We start from the raw sequence: 22,212 nt of genomic DNA, 5'->3' as shown, positions 1-22,212 counted from the left end.
GAGGAATTTCTTTAGCCAGTAAATGATGAATCTGTGGAATTTGTTGCCACAAGCAGCTGTGGAGGTCAAGTCATTGCATATATTTAAAGCAGAGGTTGATAGATTCTTGATTAGTCAGGGCATGAAGGGATATGGGAAGAAGGCAGGAGACTGGGGCTGAGAGGGAAAATGGATCAGCCATGATTAAATGGTGGAGCAGACTTGATGGGCCAAATGGCCTAATTCTGCTCCTTTATCTGATGATCTATGGTCTTATAAAGTCAGAACCAAAATACTGGACACAAGAGATCCTGCAGATACCAGAAATCCAGAGCAACACAGACAAAATGCAGGAGGAACTCAGCAGGTCAGGCAACATCTACAGAAATAAACAAATAGCTAACATTTCAGGCTGAGTCCCTTCATCAGTACTGGGAAGGAAGAGGGAAGATGTCATTGTAAGAAGGTGGGGAGAGGGAAAGGAGGACAAGCTAGAATGCAATAGGTGGAGCCAAGTGGGTGGGGGAGGGGGGATAAAGTAAGAAGTAAGGGAGGTGATAAGTAGAAAAAACAAAAGGCTATCAGAAAGAATCTGAGAGGAGAGGAGAGTGGATCATGGGATAAAGGGAAGGAGGAAAGGCACCAGGGGGAGGTGATAGAGGAGAAGAGCTAAGATGCCAGAGTGGGGAAATGAAGAAGACCAAAATACTAGATATTCTCCAAATGAAGATCTGCTGTTAACTTTCACTCCAGAAGTTGACTTCTCATATTAATAATGATATTTTCAAGTAGATTTCATGAAAAAGCAAAATGAATCTGATCTAACTCCACAAATTGAAAGAGTAAATTCAATATAATAGAAATTGTATGTTCAGTTGCTTTAAACAGACATCAAGGTCATATTTTGCAAGTACAACATCTTTGATTGTCAATGTTTTGATCTTATATCAGATTTCACTTTTGACTATTAGCAGCCCTTCAAACCCTATTTACAGATCTCGAACAATTTTAAGATTTGTCGTGATTTCTTCTTATTAAATTATCACAAAGAGCAACTATGTTAATTAAAGTGTGGATGGTCAGAAGCAAACAAAAATGTACACCAGAATCAAAAGGATGTGTAGGTCAATCACATCTTGCGTTTACTAGTCACTGAACTAAAATACCATCAAATAGTTACAGATCAGTATCTTAGTAAACACTTGTGTCCCCAATGCATAGAAAGCCACAGACCACGTACAGGTAAAAGAACATTGTGGACTGAAGGGCCCAATTCTGTGCTGTACAACTTTAAATATAAGGTCACCAGAACTGACACTATTTCACATTATTTAATAAATGAAATTATAAATTCTTCATCTATCATAATAATTTTAAGACATGTTATAACATCCTGAATCAGAATCAGGTTTATTATCACAGATTTATGTTGTGATTTCATTAGAACCTCCACACCGAACAGTAATACAGTCAGTCCAAAAGCTCTCCATGGTACATCTGTAGAAATTTCCTAATCTTTGGTGATATGCCAAATCTCCTCAAACTCCTAATGAAATATAGCTGCAAATGTGTCTGCATCAATACGCTGCACCCAAGATAGGCCCTCTGATACTTTGATGCCCAGGAATTTGAAAATGTTCATTGTTTCCACTGTTGACCCCTCAAGAGGACTGACGTGTGTTCTCCTGACTTCCCCCAAAATCAGTTCATATAGTATATAGTCATACTTTATTGATCCTGGAGGAAATTGGTTAATTTCCTTGTTCTTACTGAAGTTGAATGCAAAGTTATTACTGCAATACCACTCAACCAGCCAAACTTTCCTCCTCTTGTATGTCTCCTCACCACCAGTTGAGATTCTGGCAACAATTGTGGCATTGGCGAATTTATATATGATGTGCTTAACCACACAGTCATAAATGTAGAGAGAGTAGAGCAATGGGCTAAGCACACATCCTTGAGGTGGCCTGTGTTGATTTTCAGGAAGAAAGTGATGTTATTTCCAATCCACACTAACTGTGGTTTCCCAATAAAGAAACCAAGGATTCAGTTGCAGAGGCCCTCGTTTTGAAACTTGATGATTAGTACTGAGGAGATGATGAAGCTGAACGCTGAGCTGCGATAAACACCAAGCTGACGTAACATCAGAATTAATAATCCACAATGACCTCCATTATAAGCCCACAATATCCTTACAGCTATTTAACTAGAGCTCCTCCCACCTTGTTTACTGTAACAATTTTATTCCTCCAGTTTCTCTAATTCAAATAAATTCTGAAAAGTTTATCCATATCAGCACCTCTGAGACACCTTAGACCTTAATGTTGACCACCCCTTTTACCACTATTAAGAGGAGACTCAAACACGACCCTTCTTCTTACTACATGATTGTTTTCCTTCCAAGCAGCACAATGATTGGGCTCTTCTTGTCATCACCTTCCAACACACCAGCATGCACATTCAAAAGATCCTATTCTGTAGTACAAGTCTCTTTCAATGACCATAAGACACACATTCTACCCACTTCACTTGTCATCATTCTTACTATTCTCCACAATGCCTTGTTTCACCCTTCCATTTTCAAAACCAGTCTATTTCTAGTGGGACCTTTCCATGCAAGCACAGAACCAACATCTGTATTTTATGACTTCACACCATTCAGATGCCCAAATAGTCTTTCCAGATAAAACAGCAATTCACTTGTACGTTTATCAGTTGAACATACTACAATCTGGTGCTGTACATAGTCTTCTTTATGTTGCTGATTGCTTTGCAGAAAACCTTAAAGCAAAATTGAACCTAAGCTTAGTTATCTGTCACTTTAATTCTCCATCCCTACTCCCACACTAAGCTCTCCACATTGTTCCAAGAAATTCTTATTTCGTGCCTTTGAACATTGTATCCCCTGGAAGTCGATACTGAATCAACAATTTTAGATGGCCAGCATCTCATGCTTGTAGCAAGACTGGTGATTTCTGGTGCAAGGTTATCCACCTGGAACATTAAATTAGCTTTTTCCTGCACAGATGCTAGCTGAATTGTCATTTTCCCCACACACTGTCCTGTGATTCAGATTTCTCCCAACACAGAGTTAGGCATCTCACATGTTTTTGTTCCCCTCCTTCTAACCACTGTTTTTCATTTATTAACTAGATTTTACCAAAAGCAATTGTTACATCTGGACAACTTTGGTCCCTACTCAAGTACAGACATTTTCTTTATTTAACTAACCCCTCCCTCCTCTGCAATTTCAAATCTAATATTTTTCCCTCACTTATGCTGTTTTGATGAAAATCATCGCCCTGAAACATTAGCAACACACATCAAAGTTGCTGGTGAACGCAGTAGGCCAGGCAGCATCTCTAGGAAGAGGTGCAGTCGATGTTTCAGGCCGAGACCCTTCGTCAGGACTAACTGAAGGAAGAGTGAGTAAGAGATTTGAAAGTTGGAGGGGGAGGGGGAGATCCAGAATGATAGGAGAAGACAGGAGGGGGAGGGATGGAGCCAAGAGCTGGACAGGTGATTGGCAAAAGGGATACGAGAGGATCATGGGACAGGAGGTCCGGGAAGAAAGACAAGGCGGGGGGGGGACCCAGAGGATGGGGAAGGGGTATATTCAGAGGGACAGAGGGAGAAAAAGGAGAATGAGAGAAAGAATGTGTGTATGAAAATAAGTAACAGATGGGGTACGAGGGGGAGGTGGGGCATTAGCGGAAGTTAGAGAAGTCAATGTTCATGCCATCAGGTTGGAGGCTACCCAGACGGAATATAAGGTGTTGTTCCTCCAACCTGAATGTGGCTTCATCTTTACAGTAGAGGAGGCCGTGGATAGACATGTCAGAATGGGAATGGGACGTGGAATTAAAATGTGTGGCCACTGGGAGATCCTGCTTTCTCTGGCGGACAGAGCGTAGGTGTTCAGCAAAGCGGTCTCCCAGTCTGCGTCAGGTCTCGCCAATATATAAAAGGCCACATCGGGAGCACCGGACGCAGTATATCACCCCAGTCGACTCACAGGTGAAGTGTCGCCTCACCTGGAAGGACTGTCTGGGACCCTGAATGGTGGTAAGGGAGGAAGTGTAAGGGCATGTGTAGCACTTGTTCCGCTTACACGGATAAGTGCCAGGAGGGAGATCAGTGGGGAGGGATGGGGGGGACGAATGGACAAGGGAGTCACATAGGGAGCGATCCCTGCGGAAAGCAGAGAGAGCGGGGGAGGGAAAGATGTCCGATATATAAAAGGCCACATCGGGAGCACCACTTGCAGTATATCACTGCAGCCCAATATATAAAAGGCCATATCGGGAGCACCGGACGCAGTATATCACCCCAGCCAACTCAGACTGGGAGACCGCTTTGCTGAACACCTACGCTCTGTCCGCCAGAGAAAGCAGGATCTCCCAGTGGCCACACATTTTAATTCCACGTCCCATTCCCATTCTGACATGTCTATCCACAGCCTCCTCTACTGTAAAGATGAAGCCACACTCAGGTTGGAGGAACAACACCTTATATTCCGTCTGGGTAGCTTCCAACCTGATGGCATGAAGATTGACTTCTCTAACTTCCGCTAAGGCCCCACCTCCCCCTCGTACCCCATCTGTTACTTATTTTTATACACACATTCTTTCTCTCACTCTCCTTTTTCTCCCTCTGTCCCTCTGAATATACCCCTTCCCCATCCTCTGGGTCCCCCCCCCGCCTTGTCTTTCTTCCCGGACCTCCTGTCCCATGATCCTCTCGTATCCCTTTTGCCAATCACCTGTCCAGCTCTTGGCTCCATCCCTCCCCCTCCTGTCTTCTCCTATCATTCTGGATCTCCCCCTCCCCCTCCAACTTTCAAATCTCTTACTCACTCTTCCTTCAGTTAGTCCTGACGAAGGGTCTCGGCCTGAAACGTCGACTGCACCTCTTCCTCGAGATGCTGCCTGGCCTGCTGCGTTCACCAGCAACTCTGATGTGCGTTGCTTGAATTTCCAGCATCTGCAGAATTCCTGTTGTTTGCCCTGAAACATTAACTCTGTTTCTCTCCCCATCAGACAGTGCCTGTCCTCCTGAGTATGTTTAATGTTTTTCCTTTTCATTTACACAAATTTTTAATCACACCTTTAATAACACTGAGTACGAGTTAAAAATACACGTGGACTAAGATGTTAACTGTCCTGTGCTATCATCAGTGGGATCATCAGTTGATCTGCCCCCTGTCTTCAGGAGTTTCGGCCCGCTTATGATCAAGACTCCCTTGAGGTGGTGGGCCAAAAAAAAATACTATTGTTGGGAAGTAACAGTAGTGTTGAGGAAAACAAGACTGAGGTACTTGTCGGATTTCATGTGCATCTTAACAGAATTTGCAATGAATGGATACATATTTTTCTATTTTAATCATGTAGCAGTAATAACGGCATTAAATCTCATGTTAAGAATAACGCAACTAATATATAGATGAAACTTTCTACTCTATATTGGGAATGAAAACTGCATAATTATGTAAATCAGCTGTAAAAATAGTAAGAAAACAATTGCAGCTGTCCTCTAAAGACAGAAATAATTTTTTTGAAATGAATTTTCTAAGCAGCTAACTCAACTCACACAGATTCCAAGTAGAACATAATGACAGGATTACTAGCTAGCAACATTATGCAACTGACTGTCTGCATTGGCTTGTCTAAAGAAAATTTAATCTGAATTTACTATTGTCTGTGTGGCATCTGACATTAAAAATAACCTTCACTGCACCATCTACCAGCAATAGTATGGCATAGAATTCAGTGTGAACCCATCAATTTTAATTCATCCCGGATGCTACAAATTTGCAGTGTACCCCCCGCCCACCCACATAATGGATAGTTTGTGTTCCTATAATACTGCCCATTTCACCATTTTCCTTAATGCAAACTCTCTTTCTACCATTAATTCTCATGTAATAAATAGAAAAGCATTCCAACAGAAAGCTTGTCTTTCAACAGCAATGCCTTTGCAGGTATGAAATCTATTTAATCTGACTGTATTATAGGCAAAAGATAAAACGGTTGTTGTTTTAAATAAATAGAAATGGGTGATACATTGTTTGATAAAGTATCATTGTGCATTTATTGAAAGAAAAGATTGCCTTATGAGTTTCCAGTATCACTATCACTATCCTTGATAAACTAATTCTCTGTATATTTTGTTTGTGTTATTCCCTCCCTTTATATTCCACAAAAGCAATACTTAATTTCCTATCTTACAATGCTTGATAGAGATTTATGAATTCTACCAAGACAAATCTCTATTCATCAAAATGTGATAACATGGCAGTATAATAGACCAGGCTCCATAATATTTAGGTGATTTTTGAACAGTAGCAATCTAATAACTGAGTTGAAGACATCAAGGTCTTAACAGAAGGTAAGGAAGACTACATTTAGATCAGAGATTATACTAAATAAAAATGATAATTAAAAGTTTGTTGCAGAAAACAGCGATGCTGAAATACTGACTGGCAATACAACACACAAATGTATTGAACTCTTTGTTAAAAATTGCAAGTGGAAACAGAATTGCAACTTAAGATCAATCAATTTGCTAAATAATAGACTATAAAAACACCAAATAGGACAACAAGCAGTGGTTACACGTACAAAATTTAGCACCTGTACTTCCAAGTAAGTAACTAATTTTGCAAAATTCCTAAGCACTGGCAAATTTGCAGACACCAAGACTGGGGGCAGAGTGGAAAAGCCTGCAAAGTGATCTGGACCAACTGGAAAAATTAGCCAAAAACAGCATATTGAACACAGAAAAGTTGTGCTTTGGTAAGACTTACACAGTGAATGGTAGAGCACTGAGGACTGCAGTACAACAGAGGGATCTGGGAATATAGATCCATAATTCCTTGAAAGTGATGTCACTGGTAGATAGGGTCATAAAGACAGCTTTTTGCACGTTGGCCTCCATGATCAGAGTATTGAGTACAATACTTGGGATGTTAAGTTATAAGATGTTGGTGAAGCCAAATTTGGAGAATGATATGCAGTTCTGGTCATCTACCTCCAAGAAAACTATCAATAAGATTGAAGAAGTGCAGAGAAAATTTACGAGGATGCAGTTGGGACATGAGTCATAGGGAAATGTTAAATAAGGAATAAATATCAAGAAAATAAGATGAAGAGTCACTGAAAGTGAGTCCATAGGTGTGGGAGCATTTCAATGATGGGAAAAATGAAGTTGAGTGGTTCAAGAGTTTGAAGGCTGAGGGGTAATAACTGTTCCTGAACCAAGTAATGAGAGTCCCGAGCCTCCTGTACCTTCCTCCTGATGGCAACGGCGAAAAGACAGCATGTCCTGGGCAGTGGGGTCCCCAATGATGGATGCTGCTTTCCTGCAACAATGCTTCCTGCAGATGTGCTCAATGGTGGTGATGTACTGGGCCGTATCCACTACTTTTTGTAAGATTTTCTAATCAAGGGCATTGGCGTTTCCATACTCTCCATTACACATCTATAGAAGCTTGTCAAAGTTTTAGATACCATGCCAAATCCTTGCAAACTCCTAAGCAAGTAGAGGCACTGCCATACTTTCTTCGTAATTGCACTTGCATGCTGGGCCCAGACCAGATCGGCCAAAACAAAAACACCATGGAATTTAAAGTTACTGACTCCACCTCCAATTCTCCAATAAGGACTGGGTCATGGACCTCTAGTTTCCTCCTCCTGAAGTCAATAATCAGCTTCTTGGTTTTGCTGACATTGAATAAGAGATTGATTACTTAAACTGTGTCGAAACACTGGCAAAAATGTCCTGCACACACTGCAGTAACCCAACAAGGCAGCAGCCATCAAAAAACTTCACCATCCGGAAAATGCACTCTTTGCATTACTGTCATCAGGAAGCACGTACAGGAACCTGAAGCGTACGTTCAATGTTTTCAGAACAGATTCTCTGCCTGCCCCATCAAATTTCTGAACAGACCCTGAACCCCATTATGTTATTTGCTTTTTGCACTATTTTATTACGCAGTAAATTTTATGTCTTGCACAGTACTGCTGCCACAAAACAACAAATTATGTTGTTTGTTGTTGTTAATAAATCTAATTCTGATGAATAAGGACCAGGAAGAGTTCCTTGGCCCCACTGGCATCCTTTACGACTTGATAAGATCCTGGCTGATCAAATTATAACAACAATTCTGTATTTTCACACACTTGCAGTAATCTTTCATCTCTTTGCTCATCAAGAATCTATTAAGTTCTGCCTTAAAAATGATCAACTTCTTCCTCAGCCACCTGTGCAAATTTTCAAGATGCATGGGCTGAACTATACAGCATGCAACAACATTTTATTTAATTTATAAAATGCTATCATGCATAATGGTTCCAAGTAATAACATTGTCTAGACTTGCACAAATAGTGGACTATACTAAATATTTACTTTCATTGCAAGATAGGTGAAGCTTTTAGTTGGAATGTAAAACTCAGCTTTATATGTCATACGTACTATACATCGAAACTTACAAGAAAATGGCATCATTTGCATCAACAACGTGTTGGGGGTAGCCCACAAGTGTTGCCATGTATTCGGCGCCAAGATTCTATATTCACACCTTACTAACCAGCAAATCTTCAAAATGTGGAAGAAAGCTGAAGCACTCAAAGTCGAAGTAAATTTATTATTGAAATACATGCACATCACCATATACTACCTTGAGATTCAATTTCTTGTATGTATTTACAGGAAAATAAAGAAATATGTATAACAGAATTTATAAAAACTATGCATAAACAAAGAATGACAAACAGCCAATGTGCACAAGAACTCAAATTGTACAAACATAAATAAATGAGTTGCACAGTCCTTCAGATTGAGTCTCTACATTGTGGAATCAGTTCAGAGTTGAGGTTAATGAAGTTATCTATGCTTGTTCGGGATCCTGATGGTTGTAGGGAAATAACCATTCCTGAACCTGGTGTGGGCGAACTTTGGCTCCTCTACTTCCTGTCCAATGATAGGAGCAAAAAGAGGGCATGGCCTCAATGGCGGAGTCATAGAGAAGCACAGAACAGAAACAGGCCCTTGGCCCATCCAGTCCATGCCAAAACCATATAAACTGCCTACTCCCAACGGCCTGCACTGGAACCATAGTCCTCTATATCTCGACTACCCAGGTACCAACCCAAACTTCCCTTAAACGTTGAAATCAAGCTTGCATACACCAACGCATTCATTCCACACTCTCATGATCCTCTGAGTGAAGAAGTTCCCTCATATTCCCCTTAAACTTCTCAACTTTCACCCTCAACCTATGACCTCTGATTGTAGTCCCACCCAACCTCAGTGGAAAAAGCCTGCTTGCGTTTACCCTATATATACCCCTCATAATTCTGTATACTGAACCTTTTTGATCAAACTTCCATGAAAATGCCTTACTGAAGTCCATGTAGACAACATCTTCTGCCATGCCTTCATCCACGTTCCTGGTAACTGCCTCAAAAAACTCTCTAAGATTGGTTAGACATGACCTACCATGCAGAATATCCTTAATCAGTTCATGTCTATCAGAATACTTACATAGATAGATAAATAGATAGAGATAGATATACTTTATTGATCCCGAGGGAAATTGGGTTTCGTTACAGCTGCACCAACCAAGAATAAAGCATAAGTACAGCAATACACAAACCACGAACAATCAAACAACAAAATGCAAACTATGCCAGATGGAAAGTAAGTCCAGGACCAGCCTATTGGCTCAGGGTGTCTGACCATCCACGGGAGGAGCTGCAAGTTCGATGGCCACAAGCAGGAACGACCTCCCATGCTGCCCAGTGTTGTATCTCGGTGGAATATGGCCGAAGTTCAACAGTAAAACGTTCAATATCCGGTCTACAAACACGTTCCCCGATCGTAATATGACCCGGATTGCATCATCTGTTGTTAACCAGAACAGTAAGCACCCAACTCCTTTACGCTTACCGCTCTCAGTGCACTTCGGGTCAGCCCGAATGGTCTGGAAGCAGTTCATGGTAAAGTTTTGATCCGGTATGTCCTCGTGCAGCCCCGTTCCAGTGAAACACATAACACTGCACTCCCGAAATGTTCTCTGACGCCTGGCTAGCGCCGTGAACTCGTCCATTTTATTACCCACCGAACTCCTCTTCTCCATAAGTCTCTGTTGTCTCGACCCAGTCCTTTTTCCTCGACTTTGTGATCCCCCTCTGCATCCTCTGTGTGTTTCCCTCCAGATTTCAGCAGGGGTGTCCGCCGCTCTGCTCGCTAAACCGGCCGGCATAAGTGCAAGCAGCTGGTCCCTGGAATAAACAATGCGACCATGCTTCTGTCCCACTAATGAGACGTGTCCGAATGTTAACTATTTCCAGCGCTAAAAACCCAAATAAAAAAGATAGGCTGGTCCTGGTCTTATTTCATAATTTACTGGCATAATTTACATATTACTATTTAACTATTTATGGTTGTATTACTATTTATTATTTATGGTGCAACTGTAACGAAAACCAATTTCCCCCAGGATTAATAAAGTATGACTATGACTATGACTATGAAATAAAACTCTCTGTACCAGCATGTTAGAGAGGGTGCGGCTTCGACGTGTTACCGTGAAAAAAAATACAAAAAATAACGTAAGTTAAAAAGTAAGAAGAAAAAAGAATACTGATCGGAACGGCTGTAACAGGCTGCATGCACGACCGGCGCATGCGCACTATTGACATATCCAGTCCCTTAGAATATCATCCAATAACTTTCCCACAACTGATGTCAGAGTGATGTCAGTTGTCGGTCCATAACTTCCTGGTTTATGTTTACAGCCTTTTTTTTTAAACAGTAAAATAACATTGGCTATCCTCCAATACGCTGATACCTCTCTTGTCGTTAAGGATGTCTTATATATCTCTTCTAGGGCCCCGGCAATTTCTGAACTTTCTTCCTGTAAGATCAGAGAGAGCACCTTGTCAGGTCCTGGGGATTTATCCACCTTGAATTGCCTCAGGGTAGCAAACACCTCCTCCTCTGTAACCTGTACAGGGTCCATGAAGTTGTTGCTGCTTTGCCTCACTTCTTCAAACTGATATAGAGATTATGATGGATGCTGCTTTCTTGTGGAAGTGCTTCTTCTAAATGTGCTCAATGGTCCGGAGGGCTTTGCCTACATGATAGGCTGTATCCACCGCTTCCTCTAAATTTTTCAGTTCCTGGGCATTGGTGTTTCCATACTAGGCCATGATGTAACCAGTCAGGATACTCTGCACTGTGCAATATAGAAGTGTGTCAAAGTTTTAGATGACATGCTGAAGCTACGCAAACTTCTAAGAAAGTAGAGGCAATACCATGCCTAGTTTGAAATGACACTTACACATTGATCCCAGCACAGATCCTCTGATATGACAAAGCCAAGAAACTTAAAATTATCTACCTGCTCCATCTACGATCCCCTAATGAGGACTGGCTCAGGAACCTCTGGCTTCTTCCTTCTGCAGTCAATGATCAACTCATTGGTTTTGTTGATGCTGTCTGAGAGATTGTTGCTGTGGCACCATTCAATCAGATTTCCAGTAATCCAGTAGCTGTAGTGTTGTCAGCACACCTCAATATGGCATTGGAGCTGTACTAGCCACACAGTCTTAGTATAAGGCAAATAGAGTAGGAGACTAAGCTCACAGCCTTATGGTGCACTTGTGCTGATGGGGACAGTGGAGATGCTGTTGCTTATCCATACTGACTGGGGTCTACACATGAAGAAATCAAGAATCCAGTTGCAGAGGTAGATATCAAGGCCTAGATTTGGAGCTTAGCGATTAGCTGAGAAGGCGATAATGTTGAATGCTGAGCTGTAGTCAATTATAAGCATCCTGATGTTCCAAAGCTGAGAGAAGAGCCAATGAAAAGGAACCTGCTGTTGACCTGTTGTGACTGTAGGCAAATAGGAGTGGATCCAAGTCACGCCTCATGCATACCTGGAAGAAACCCACCCCAATCACTAGTAGAACATACAAACTCCTTCTATACACCAGAGAAAATTGAACATTGATCATTGGTGCTGTAAATCGTCACGCTAACTGCTATGCTACCATACTACATACTTACAAACCTCACTGACGCTTTGGAATGCAGAAGGAAGCTGGAGCATGCAGAGGAAATTGACATCATCATGAGGAGAATGTACAAACTCCTTCCATACAGCAGTGGGAAATAAACCCCGATCGCTGTCACTGTAAAGCATTACACTGCCATGTACAAACCCCATTTCCAGAAAAGTTGGGATATTTTCCAAAATGCAATAAAAACAAAAATCTGTGATATGTTAATTCACGTGAACCTTTATTTAACGGACAAAAGTACAAAGAAAAGGTTTTCAATAGTTTTACTGACCAACTTAATTGTATTTTGTAAACATACACAAATTTAGAATTTGATGGCTGCAACACACTCAACAAAAGTTGGGACAGAGGCATGTTTACCATTGTGTTACATCACCTTTCTTTTTAATAACACTTTTTAATCATTTTGGAACTGAGGATACTAATTGTAGTCAATTTACAATTGGGAATTTTGCCCATTCTTGCTTGATATAAGACTTCAGCTGCTCAACAGTCCGTGGTCTCCGTTGTCTGATTCTCCTCTTCATGATGCGCCATACATTTTCAATAGGAGATAGATCTGGACTGGCAGCAGGCCAGTCAAGCACATGCACTCTGTGTCTACAAAGCCACGCTGTTGTAGCCCATGCAGAATGTGGTCTGGCATTGTCTTGCTGAAATAAGCATGGATGTCCCAGGAAGAGACATCGCCTTGATGGCAACCTATGTCTCTCTAAAATCCTAATATACGCCTCAGAGTCAATGGTACGTTCACATACATGCAACTCACACATGCTGTGGGCACTGATGCACCCCCATACCATCACAGATGCTGGCTTTTGCGCCTTTCGCTGATAACAATCTGGATGGTCATTTTCATCTTTGGCACGGAGAACTCGACGCCCGGCTTTTCCGAAAACTAGCTGAAATGTGGACTCACCTGACCACAGCACATGGTTCCACACTCTTTCGGTCCATCTGAGATGAGCTCGGGCCCAGAGAATTCGCCGGCATTTCTGCATAGAGTTGATGAATGGCTTCCTCCTTGCGTAATACAGTTTCAAGTTGCATTTCTGGATGCAGCGACGGACTGCGTTGAGTGACAATGGTTTTCCGAAGTACTCCTGAGCCCAGGTGGCTATAATTGTCACAGTAGCATGACGGTTTCTTAGGCAGTGCCGCCTGAGGGCTCGAAGATCAAGCGCATTCAACAGTGGTTTCCGACCTTGCCCTTTACGCACTGAGATGTCTCTGAATTCTCTGAATCTTCTCACAATATTATGTACACTAGATGTTGAAAGACCTAAATTCTCTGCAATCTTGCGTTGAGAAATGTTCCTTTTGAACTGATACTTGAATATTCTGTGCACTTTTCAATCTTATTTTAACTCTGTCCCAATTTATGTTGAGTGTGTTGCAGCCATCAAATTCTAAATTTGTGTATGTTTACAGAATACAATTAAGTTGGTCAGTAAAACTATTGAAAATCTTTTCTTTGTACTTTTGTCAGTTAAATAAAGGTTCACATGAATTAACATGTCACAGATTTTTGTTTTTATTGCATTTTGGAAAATATCCCAACTTTTCTGGAAATGGGGTTTGTAGTTTTATGAATGTGAAGACTACATTGTTAGCAACAAATATAATACACTAAAAGCAAAATAAATGCTAAATCAATGCATCTAACGTGGGTAAGATGTCAGAAGGAGTAATCTAATTGGATCGAAACTTCTGGAGTCAAGGGAAATAACAGAAGCCTGAGGATTTCTGGCCAACAAAATAGGAACAGAAGTGAAAGTGATGGAAGTTCTTCACCAAGTCTAGTTTGTACCTTATAGATCACAGAAGAACAAAACTTTTACTGAAGACTTTTTTTTAGATCTACAGAGGGGAAGCTCAGAAGAGATTCTGAAAGCAGGCAAGGCCATGGGCAGAAGAAGAGGTGGGTTGGGAAAAGTGAAAGTGCCAAAAGATCTGTTTAAAATTCAAGAATGTTGTTTGAAAATGATAGAATACCAATTTTTCTTTTCCTACATTTCATAAGGTCTTGTATTCAGCTAAAAATAATGAAATCCATTGAAATACATATTCTAGAATTAGAAGCAATTTTATGCGAATTCAAGTCATAATCTGCTCAATTAAACAAATATAGACAACCTTTTGCACCAATTTATGCTTGAATGCAATGAACTCCTGGTCATACCTGTGTCCGTAAAATTTCTCCTTTGGTCAGCTGCATGTCCCCAGTAAGCTCCTTCACCAAGATGCCCAATGGCTCAAGGCGCTTGCTGAAGTAATTTGTCATCTCAGCAGCTAAGGCCTTCATAGGAGCTACATATACAATCTAGAGTAAAGATTAATAACAAGTCAAAAAAACTGTTATCTAGATCAAAAATCTACATGAACCACTTTATTATCTAGTAAGGCTGAAAAATACTAATAATCATGTGTGAAAAATGATCCATATTGAAACTATATAAATAGTCATGTATTTTATTTAACTAACATAGAAATTGGCTTAAAACAGAATTAAACACATTACCATTTAGAAAGATGTTTACATTATGTAATGACTTTACAGGTCATCACTGAGTTAAGAATGCTCAATTTATAAATATCCCTACATTTGGATGAATTTTACATATTACTAAATGCAGATGTTCAACATATGTATCCATTTCTACAAAAGAAAATTCTCTCTCTCTCGATATATATATTTTTTTCTCTCTTTCTTATAGCTTTCAAAGAGGTCCAGAGAGAATTTTTTCCTGGTAATATGTCAAATATAATACAACAGGGAGCTCCTTATGGAGCATAGAAGTGATGCAAAACTTCCTGCAGTTTCCCATCAGTTGCATTGGGAAATCTGACTTCTACACTTTTTAATAGGAGGGAGCAGTCAGAGGGAAGGGAGGCAAATTTCGATGATTTGTCACATCTTGAAACTCACCGACTTTATTTCAATTGTTTTAAGTATTTCTAGTATTTTATATATTTATTTAATTCTAATTGCTTATGAGAATTAGTGATATCAATGTATTCTAGCCTGCTGATGGCTTGAACAGCTGATTCAGTCTAGAAACATTGTCTAACCAACTATCAAAGTATTTTTGTGGAATTTCCAACTGGATAGTCATCAATCAGATTAACTTTGGTATGCGTGAATCTAGCCAGCAAGGGAGAAGATGCCAGTGGTGAATGCAGCTCCAAGTTTATTCGGAGCAATGGATAATGAAATATTTCATGTTTTATCCCAGATGAAACTTAAATAAATTTGTACCTTGAACTCATCCTTTCTGATAACTCCTTGTTGAACATGCTTTCGGATTTCATGCAGAACAGTAAGCATGGCAATGTTAGTTTTCCCAGCTCCTGTTGGGGCACAGATCAGCATGTTCTCGTTGGTGTTGTAAGCTGCCTCAAAAACGATGGACTGGATGCGGTTCAGTCGCTTCATCCCTTTGAAAGCCATCTGACCAATCTGAAAGTATAAGCATGAAAATTATTATAAACCTTCTGCAATATCAGACCTTCGATGGACGTGCAAGAGAGATGTTGGTATCTATAAATGTGAGGTGAAAAGTAAAACTTGCAATTAAGAGGTCCGATTGAATACATGGCTTTATTGCAAAAGAGATCAAGTCTAATAATGGGATATATTAAGGACTCTTAAAGGGTATCATAAGGGGGTACTTTCTTTGTGCAATGGGGGAAGAGACTTTCGTCTTGGGCTGGAATACAGCTGGTGCTCAGAAAAGGAACAGCATGTTGAGTACAGGGGAGGGGGAGGGGGGAAGGGGAGAAAAAACAGGGTGTGTGAGATTGTTAGATCTGTGGACGTTGTAGAGATCGGCTTGCTTTCTGAATGCCAAGTATTTTGATTTAGGTACTGCTACTACTGTAGACATTCATTTTTCTTTCTGTATTACATTTGTGTTAGATCTAATAAAGTGTTTTCTTACAGCTGAGTAAGTGTCTCCTTTGTTTGTGAATGCATATGCAAATGCCCTGAGCTGAATAAGGAAAGAACACAACAAAATTTAAAACTATTTTTCACTAGAGAAATCTCAGCGTAATTGTACAAGCACAGTGAGAATTAGGCTTAACTGAAGAGTTTATAAAGTTGAAAATTGGAAGCTGATGCTTACCTATTCCATTGTATGTTGGGAATTTATAGATCGAATAGAAGATCAATGTGAAATACATCTTTTTTTTACATATACAGTATTATAAATAGTTTTTAAGAGTTCACACTGAAAAATATGTAGCAGTGGCATATAGCTGCCACAGAAGAGATGCACAATTACATTAATACAAATACATGTTAATTACTCAGTAGCAAAATGAAACAATTAAAAAAAACTTTTTCAACAAAAAACATCTTGTGTCGACAATTGTTAAATGAAAGAAAATTAAGTGAATGTAGCCCACCGTCATGCATTACATGTTCAAAACAGAAATAGAATAATGCTTTGTGCTAATATGTTTTATTTGTTTGCTGTACTTCCAAGGAATCTAATAGATAATAAAAACAATCTGAGATAAGCATCTTCCCTAACCTTATGAAAAATCAATAGAAAAAAAACACATAAAAGTCAAACACTGCTTGGCCTGCTGCGTTCACCAGCAACTTTGATGTATGTTACATAAAAGTCAACTTCCTACAATGCATGGTAATGTAACTTAACGATTTTTTGTGCCTGAAACAAATTCTAAGCATACTGCGGGTTTATATATATTACACAAACAGGTGCAGATAGTGCCACTTAGAGGCAGGAGCACTCTTCTGCCAAGTGGGTTTGACCTGTCTCCTCTTCTCGCTGCTACCATTGGGTGGATGGTGCAGAAATCCTGGGTCCATGCCACCAGGTTTGGGAGTAGTTGTTGCCCTGCAGCCATCAGATTCACCCACCTCAGTGCTGAACAGACTCTGCAGCTATGGTCCGTAGCCACAGGGCCCCTGGATGGGCTTTACTCAGCTGAGCGCTGAACTGGCTCTCTGGCTGTGGACTCAGTTTTGGAGACTCTGCGGGTCAAGTTCTGTGTATTATTTGTTTACTTTTTTATCGTTTGCATGATTTGTGCTTTTTTGCATTTTGGATGTTTGTTGATCTTTGTTGTGTGGGGTTTTTCATGGATTCTATTGTGCTTCTTTGTCTTGTAGCTGACTACAAGAAGACAAACCTCAATATTGTATGCGTACTCTGATAATAAATTTACTTTGAACTTTGAAATGACTCCAGCAGCTTGATTCAAATTTCAGGCAGCATCTCAATAGATACAAACATTCTGACAAACCTCTTCTGCACTCTCACCAAAGCCTCCATCCACATCCTTCCTATAATATGGTGACTGCATACACAGTACCTTGGAAAAGTATACAGCCCCCACAAATATTCTCACATTTTACTGTATCATTTTCTAAATTTAAAGTATATTGAAGTAGGATTTTTTGAAAACATTGTGCATCCTGTCAAATCAGAAGAAAATTCCAAAGCCCTGTCAATAATTTATGAAAAATTAACCAACATTGTGAGGCTGAAAAAGTATTCATCCCCTTTAATTTAGATTAGATTATGAGGACGCTCAGTCCTCGTTTATTGTCATTTAGAAATGCATGCATTATGAAATGACACAATGTTCCTCCAGAGTGATACCACAAAAAAAACAGGATAAACCAAGGACTAACACTACACTAACTTTCCCCAAGTACAATATTACCTTACCCAACTCACCTAATTTGTTGATGTAGAAAATTGAAGGATCACCTTTTTTAATGAATTCATAAGAGTAAATACCCTTTCTCTCCACCAGGTCCAACAGAGTGATAGATTTTCAACAGACCAAATCAAAATGAAAACAAAAGAGCATTCAAGTCAGGTAAATAATAAAGAAGCACAAATATGGGGAAGGTTACAGACCATCTCAAAGGCAATGGACATACCTTGGAGCTTAGTGCAGTCCATCATGAAAAAGTAGAAAAAGATATGAAACTACAGCCACAGTGCCAAGGTCAGGCTGCTCCTCTAAACTTAGTCACTGATGAAGAATGACACTTGTAATGCCAACAGTCACTCTAAGTGAACTGCAGAAGCCAGTGGCTGCAACTGGAGATGAAATTCATGGTTCCACAACCTCCAAGGCCTTGCACAAAATGGGCATATAAAAAAAAGCATATCATTGCTGTAAAGACTTTGCAAAGTGTCACTTAGAAGATACTGTAAAGATGTGGAAGAAGGCCTCATCGGATGAGTCTAAAGTGGAACATTTTGGCCTCAAAGCTAAGGTGTACGTTGGCATCTAATACTATGCACCTGTCAGATAACAACATCCTTCTGTAAAGTATGGTGGAAGTAGCATCATGTTCTGGGGATTGTTTTCAATAGGAGGGACTAGTCGGAATTAATAGGAAGACAAACGTTGCTAAGTACAGACAGATCCTGGATAAAAACTTGCTAGCCTGTCAGAAAGCTTAAACTGGGGAGGAAGTTCATCTTACAGCAGGACAACAACCCAAAGCACACTACCAAAGCAATCATAGAGTGGCTTCAAATGAAGAAAACTGATGTCCTTAAGTGGCCCAGACAGAGTCCAGACCTTAACCCAATCGAACATCTCTGGCAGTCCTCAGAATGCTGTCTACCCCTGCTCCCCAACTGACTTGGCACAGCTTGAGCAATTTTGCAAAGAGAAATATGTAAATCTTGCTCCATCACAGACTTTCTTTCTTTTTAAATCTTTTTATTGAGTAAGTATACAAAAAAGGTAAGCCATATAAACATTAATACAATGTTAAAGTATAATAAAATTCCAAAAGATAACAATGCCAAAAAGAAAATACTACAAACAATGTAATTTAAGCATAAGAAACCAAGATAACATAATAGTATACGAGATTTTATATATATCAATGGAAAAAAAAAGAAAAAAAAACCCCAAAAAAAAAACCCACCGTGCAACTAACTAAAAGCAAAGCAAAGCAATGGGCTAACTTGAAACCAAACAGAGTTAAACTTAAAATCACGTCCTCAATCCCGACCTCCATTAAAACAGTGAAAAAAAAACAAGAAGGGTAAATATTACATTAAATGAAAATATCGAATAAAAGGTCCCCAAATCTGTTCAAATTTAAATGAAGAATCATAAAGGTTACTTCTAATTTTCTCCAGATTCAAACATAAAATCGTCTGAGAAAACCAAAAAAAGGTAGTTGGAGCATTAAGCTCTTTCCAATGTTGTAAAATACATCTTTTCGCCATTAAAGTAAGAAATGCAATCATTCTACGGGCTGAAGGGGAAAGATTACTAGAAATTTTAGGTAGTCCAAAGATAGCAGTAATAGGGTGAGGAGAGATATCTATATTTAATACCTTAGAAATAATATTGAAAATATCTCTCCAAAAAGTTTCCAAAGTAGGGCAAGACCAAAACATATGAGTTAAAGAGGCTATCTGCCCCGAACATCTATCACAGAAAGGATTAATATGCGAGTAAAAACGCGCTAACTTATCTTTGGACATATGTGCTCTATGAACCACTTTAAATTGAATTAGGGAATGTTTAGCACAAATAGAGGAAGTATTAACTAATTGTAAAATCTGCCCCCAATCATCCACAGAAATGGTAAGCCCCAATTCCTGTTCCCAATCTACCCTAATCTTATCAAATGGAGCTTTCCTAAGTTTCATAATAATATTATAAATCATAGCCGATGCACCTTTCTGACATGGATTAAGGTTAATTATCGAATCTAAAATATATATAGGAGGAAGCATTGGAAAGGAAGAAAGTATAGTACTTAGGAAATTTCTAACTTGTAAATATCTAAAAAAATGTATTCTTGATAAGTTATATTTATTAGATAATTGTTCAAAAGACATAAGGGAACCATCTAAAAATAAATCCAAAAACCGTAAAATACCCTTAGTCTTCCAAGTTTGAAAAGCGCGATCCGTAAAAGAGGGAGGAAAAAATATGTTACCTAAAATAGGAATCGCTAACCCGAATTGATTAAGATCAAAAAACTTTCTGAATTGAAACCAAATGCGCAAAGCATATTTAACTATCGGGTTAGAGACCTGCTTAAGGCGTTTCGAATCAAAAGGAAGAGAGGAACCTAAAATAGAACCAAGTGTATAACCCTGAACAGATTGTAATTCCAATGCTACCCATTTAGGAATAGATAGTATGTCCCGGTCAAGTAACCAAAATTTCATATGTCGAATATTAATAGCCCAATAATAAAATCTAAAGTTAGGTAATGCTAAACCTCCATCTCTCTTAGCTTTCTGTAAATGTATTTTACCCAGTCTCGGATTCTTATTCTGCCAAATAAATGAAGAAATTTTAGAGTCAACTTTATCAAAAAAAGATTTAGGAACGAAAATTGGTAATGCCTGAAACACATATAAAAATTTTGGCAAAAAAAACATCTTAACTGCATTAATACGACCAATCAAAGTTAAATATAAGGGAAACCATTTAGATGAAAGTTGAGTAATACGGTCTATTAATGGTAAAAAGTTAGTCTTAAATAAATCTTTATGTTTACAAGTAATTTTAATCCCAAGATATGAAAAGTAATTATTAATCAATTTAAATGGAAATTTATAATATAAGGGAAGATGTTTATTAATCGGAAAAAGTTCACTCTTACTAAGATTTAATTTATAACCTGAGAAAAGACCAAATTGTGCTAATAACTCTAAAACAGCAGGAATGGATCTCTCAGGATTAGAAATATATAAAAGTAAATCATCAGCATAGAGTGATAATTTATGGGACTTTAATCCCCGAGTTATCCCAGTAATATTTGAAGATTCTCGAATAGCAATTGCAAGAGGTTCTAATGCAATATCAAATAATAGGGGACTAAGAGGACAGCCTTGTCGAGTACCACAAAGAGAGGAAAAAAAGGTGAGTTTAAGGAGTTAGTACGAACCGAGGCTACAGGGGAGTGATATAACAGTTTAATCCAGGATATAAATTTCAAGCTAAAATTAAACATTTCAAGCACCTTAAATAAATAAGGCCATTCTACTCTATCAAAAGCTTTCTCGGCATCTAAAGAAATAACACACTCAGGAACATTTTGTGAGGGAGTATAAACGATATTTAACAATGTACGAATATTATAAAAAGAGTAACGACCTTTAATAAAACCCGTTTGGTCTTCCGAAATAATAGAAGGAAGTACTTTTTCTAGTCTATTTGCTAATAACTTAGAAAAAACTTTAGAATCAACATTTAATAAAGATATTGGTCTATAAGATGCACATTGAGCAGGGTCTTTATCCTTCTTTAGTATTAAAGAAATTGATGCTCTATTAAAAGATTCCGGAAGTTTACCAAGTTTCAAAGAAGCCTCAAAAACCTTATAGAGCCAAGGAATCAATAAAGAAGCAAAACATTTATAAAATTCAACGGTAAACCCATCAGGGCCAGGAGCTTTCCCCAGATTCATAGAAAAAATAACATTCTTAATCTCATCCATTGTAATGGAAGTATCTAATAAAGAAGACATATCCTGTGAAATCTGAGGGAAGTCTAACTTATCTAAAAAATCATTCATATATTTAGAATCTCGAGGAGACTCTGATTGATATAAAGAAGAATAAAAATCACAAAAGGTTTGATTAATCCCCACATGATCCAATATCAATCGATCATTTTGGTTATAAATCTGATTGATTTGAGATTTAACATAATTAGATTTCAATTGATTAGCCAGCAGCTTGCCAATTTTATCACTATGAACATAAAAATCACTTCTTGTTTTCTTTAATTGGTTTACAATCGAGGACGAGAGTAGTAAACTGTGTTCCATTTGAAGTTCAGTTCTTTGTTTGTATAGCTCCTCAGAAGGAGCCATAACATATTTCTTATCAATTTCTTTAATCTTGTCCACAATTGCCATCTCCTCCTGCTTCTGTTTCTTCCTCAAAGCAACGGAATACGAAATAATCTGACCCCGAATATAGGCTTTAAAAGTGTCCCAAAGAGTGTTAACCGAAATATCTTCTGTATGGTTAATTGTAAAAAAAAGCTCAATCTGTTCATTCATAAAATTAACAAAGTCCGAGTCCTGAAGCAACAGCGAATTAAAACGCCATTGTCTATTGTTTGGTATATTGGCCATAATTTTAATAGAAAGCTTAAGTG

General features: G+C 38.9%; 1 protein-coding gene across 1 annotated transcript in view; it reads right to left on the bottom strand.

The window, feature by feature from the left end:
* ascc3 (activating signal cointegrator 1 complex subunit 3) overlaps window positions 1-22,212 on the bottom strand; it is a 399,975-nt gene that overhangs the window by 338,019 nt on the left and 39,744 nt on the right. The window contains exons 9-10 of the mRNA XM_063040308.1: window positions 15,332-15,532; window positions 14,255-14,395 (exon numbers count right to left, since the gene is read on the bottom strand). Of these exons, the coding sequence (XP_062896378.1) occupies window positions 14,255-14,395; window positions 15,332-15,532 (342 nt within the window). The remainder of the gene's footprint in view (window positions 1-14,254; window positions 14,396-15,331; window positions 15,533-22,212) is intronic.

This window comes from Mobula hypostoma, chromosome 2 (genome assembly GCF_963921235.1).
Source record: "Mobula hypostoma chromosome 2, sMobHyp1.1, whole genome shotgun sequence".
Taxonomy (NCBI): Eukaryota; Metazoa; Chordata; class Chondrichthyes; order Myliobatiformes; family Myliobatidae; genus Mobula; species Mobula hypostoma.
This window is presented reverse-complemented; position numbering and strand designations above follow the sequence as displayed.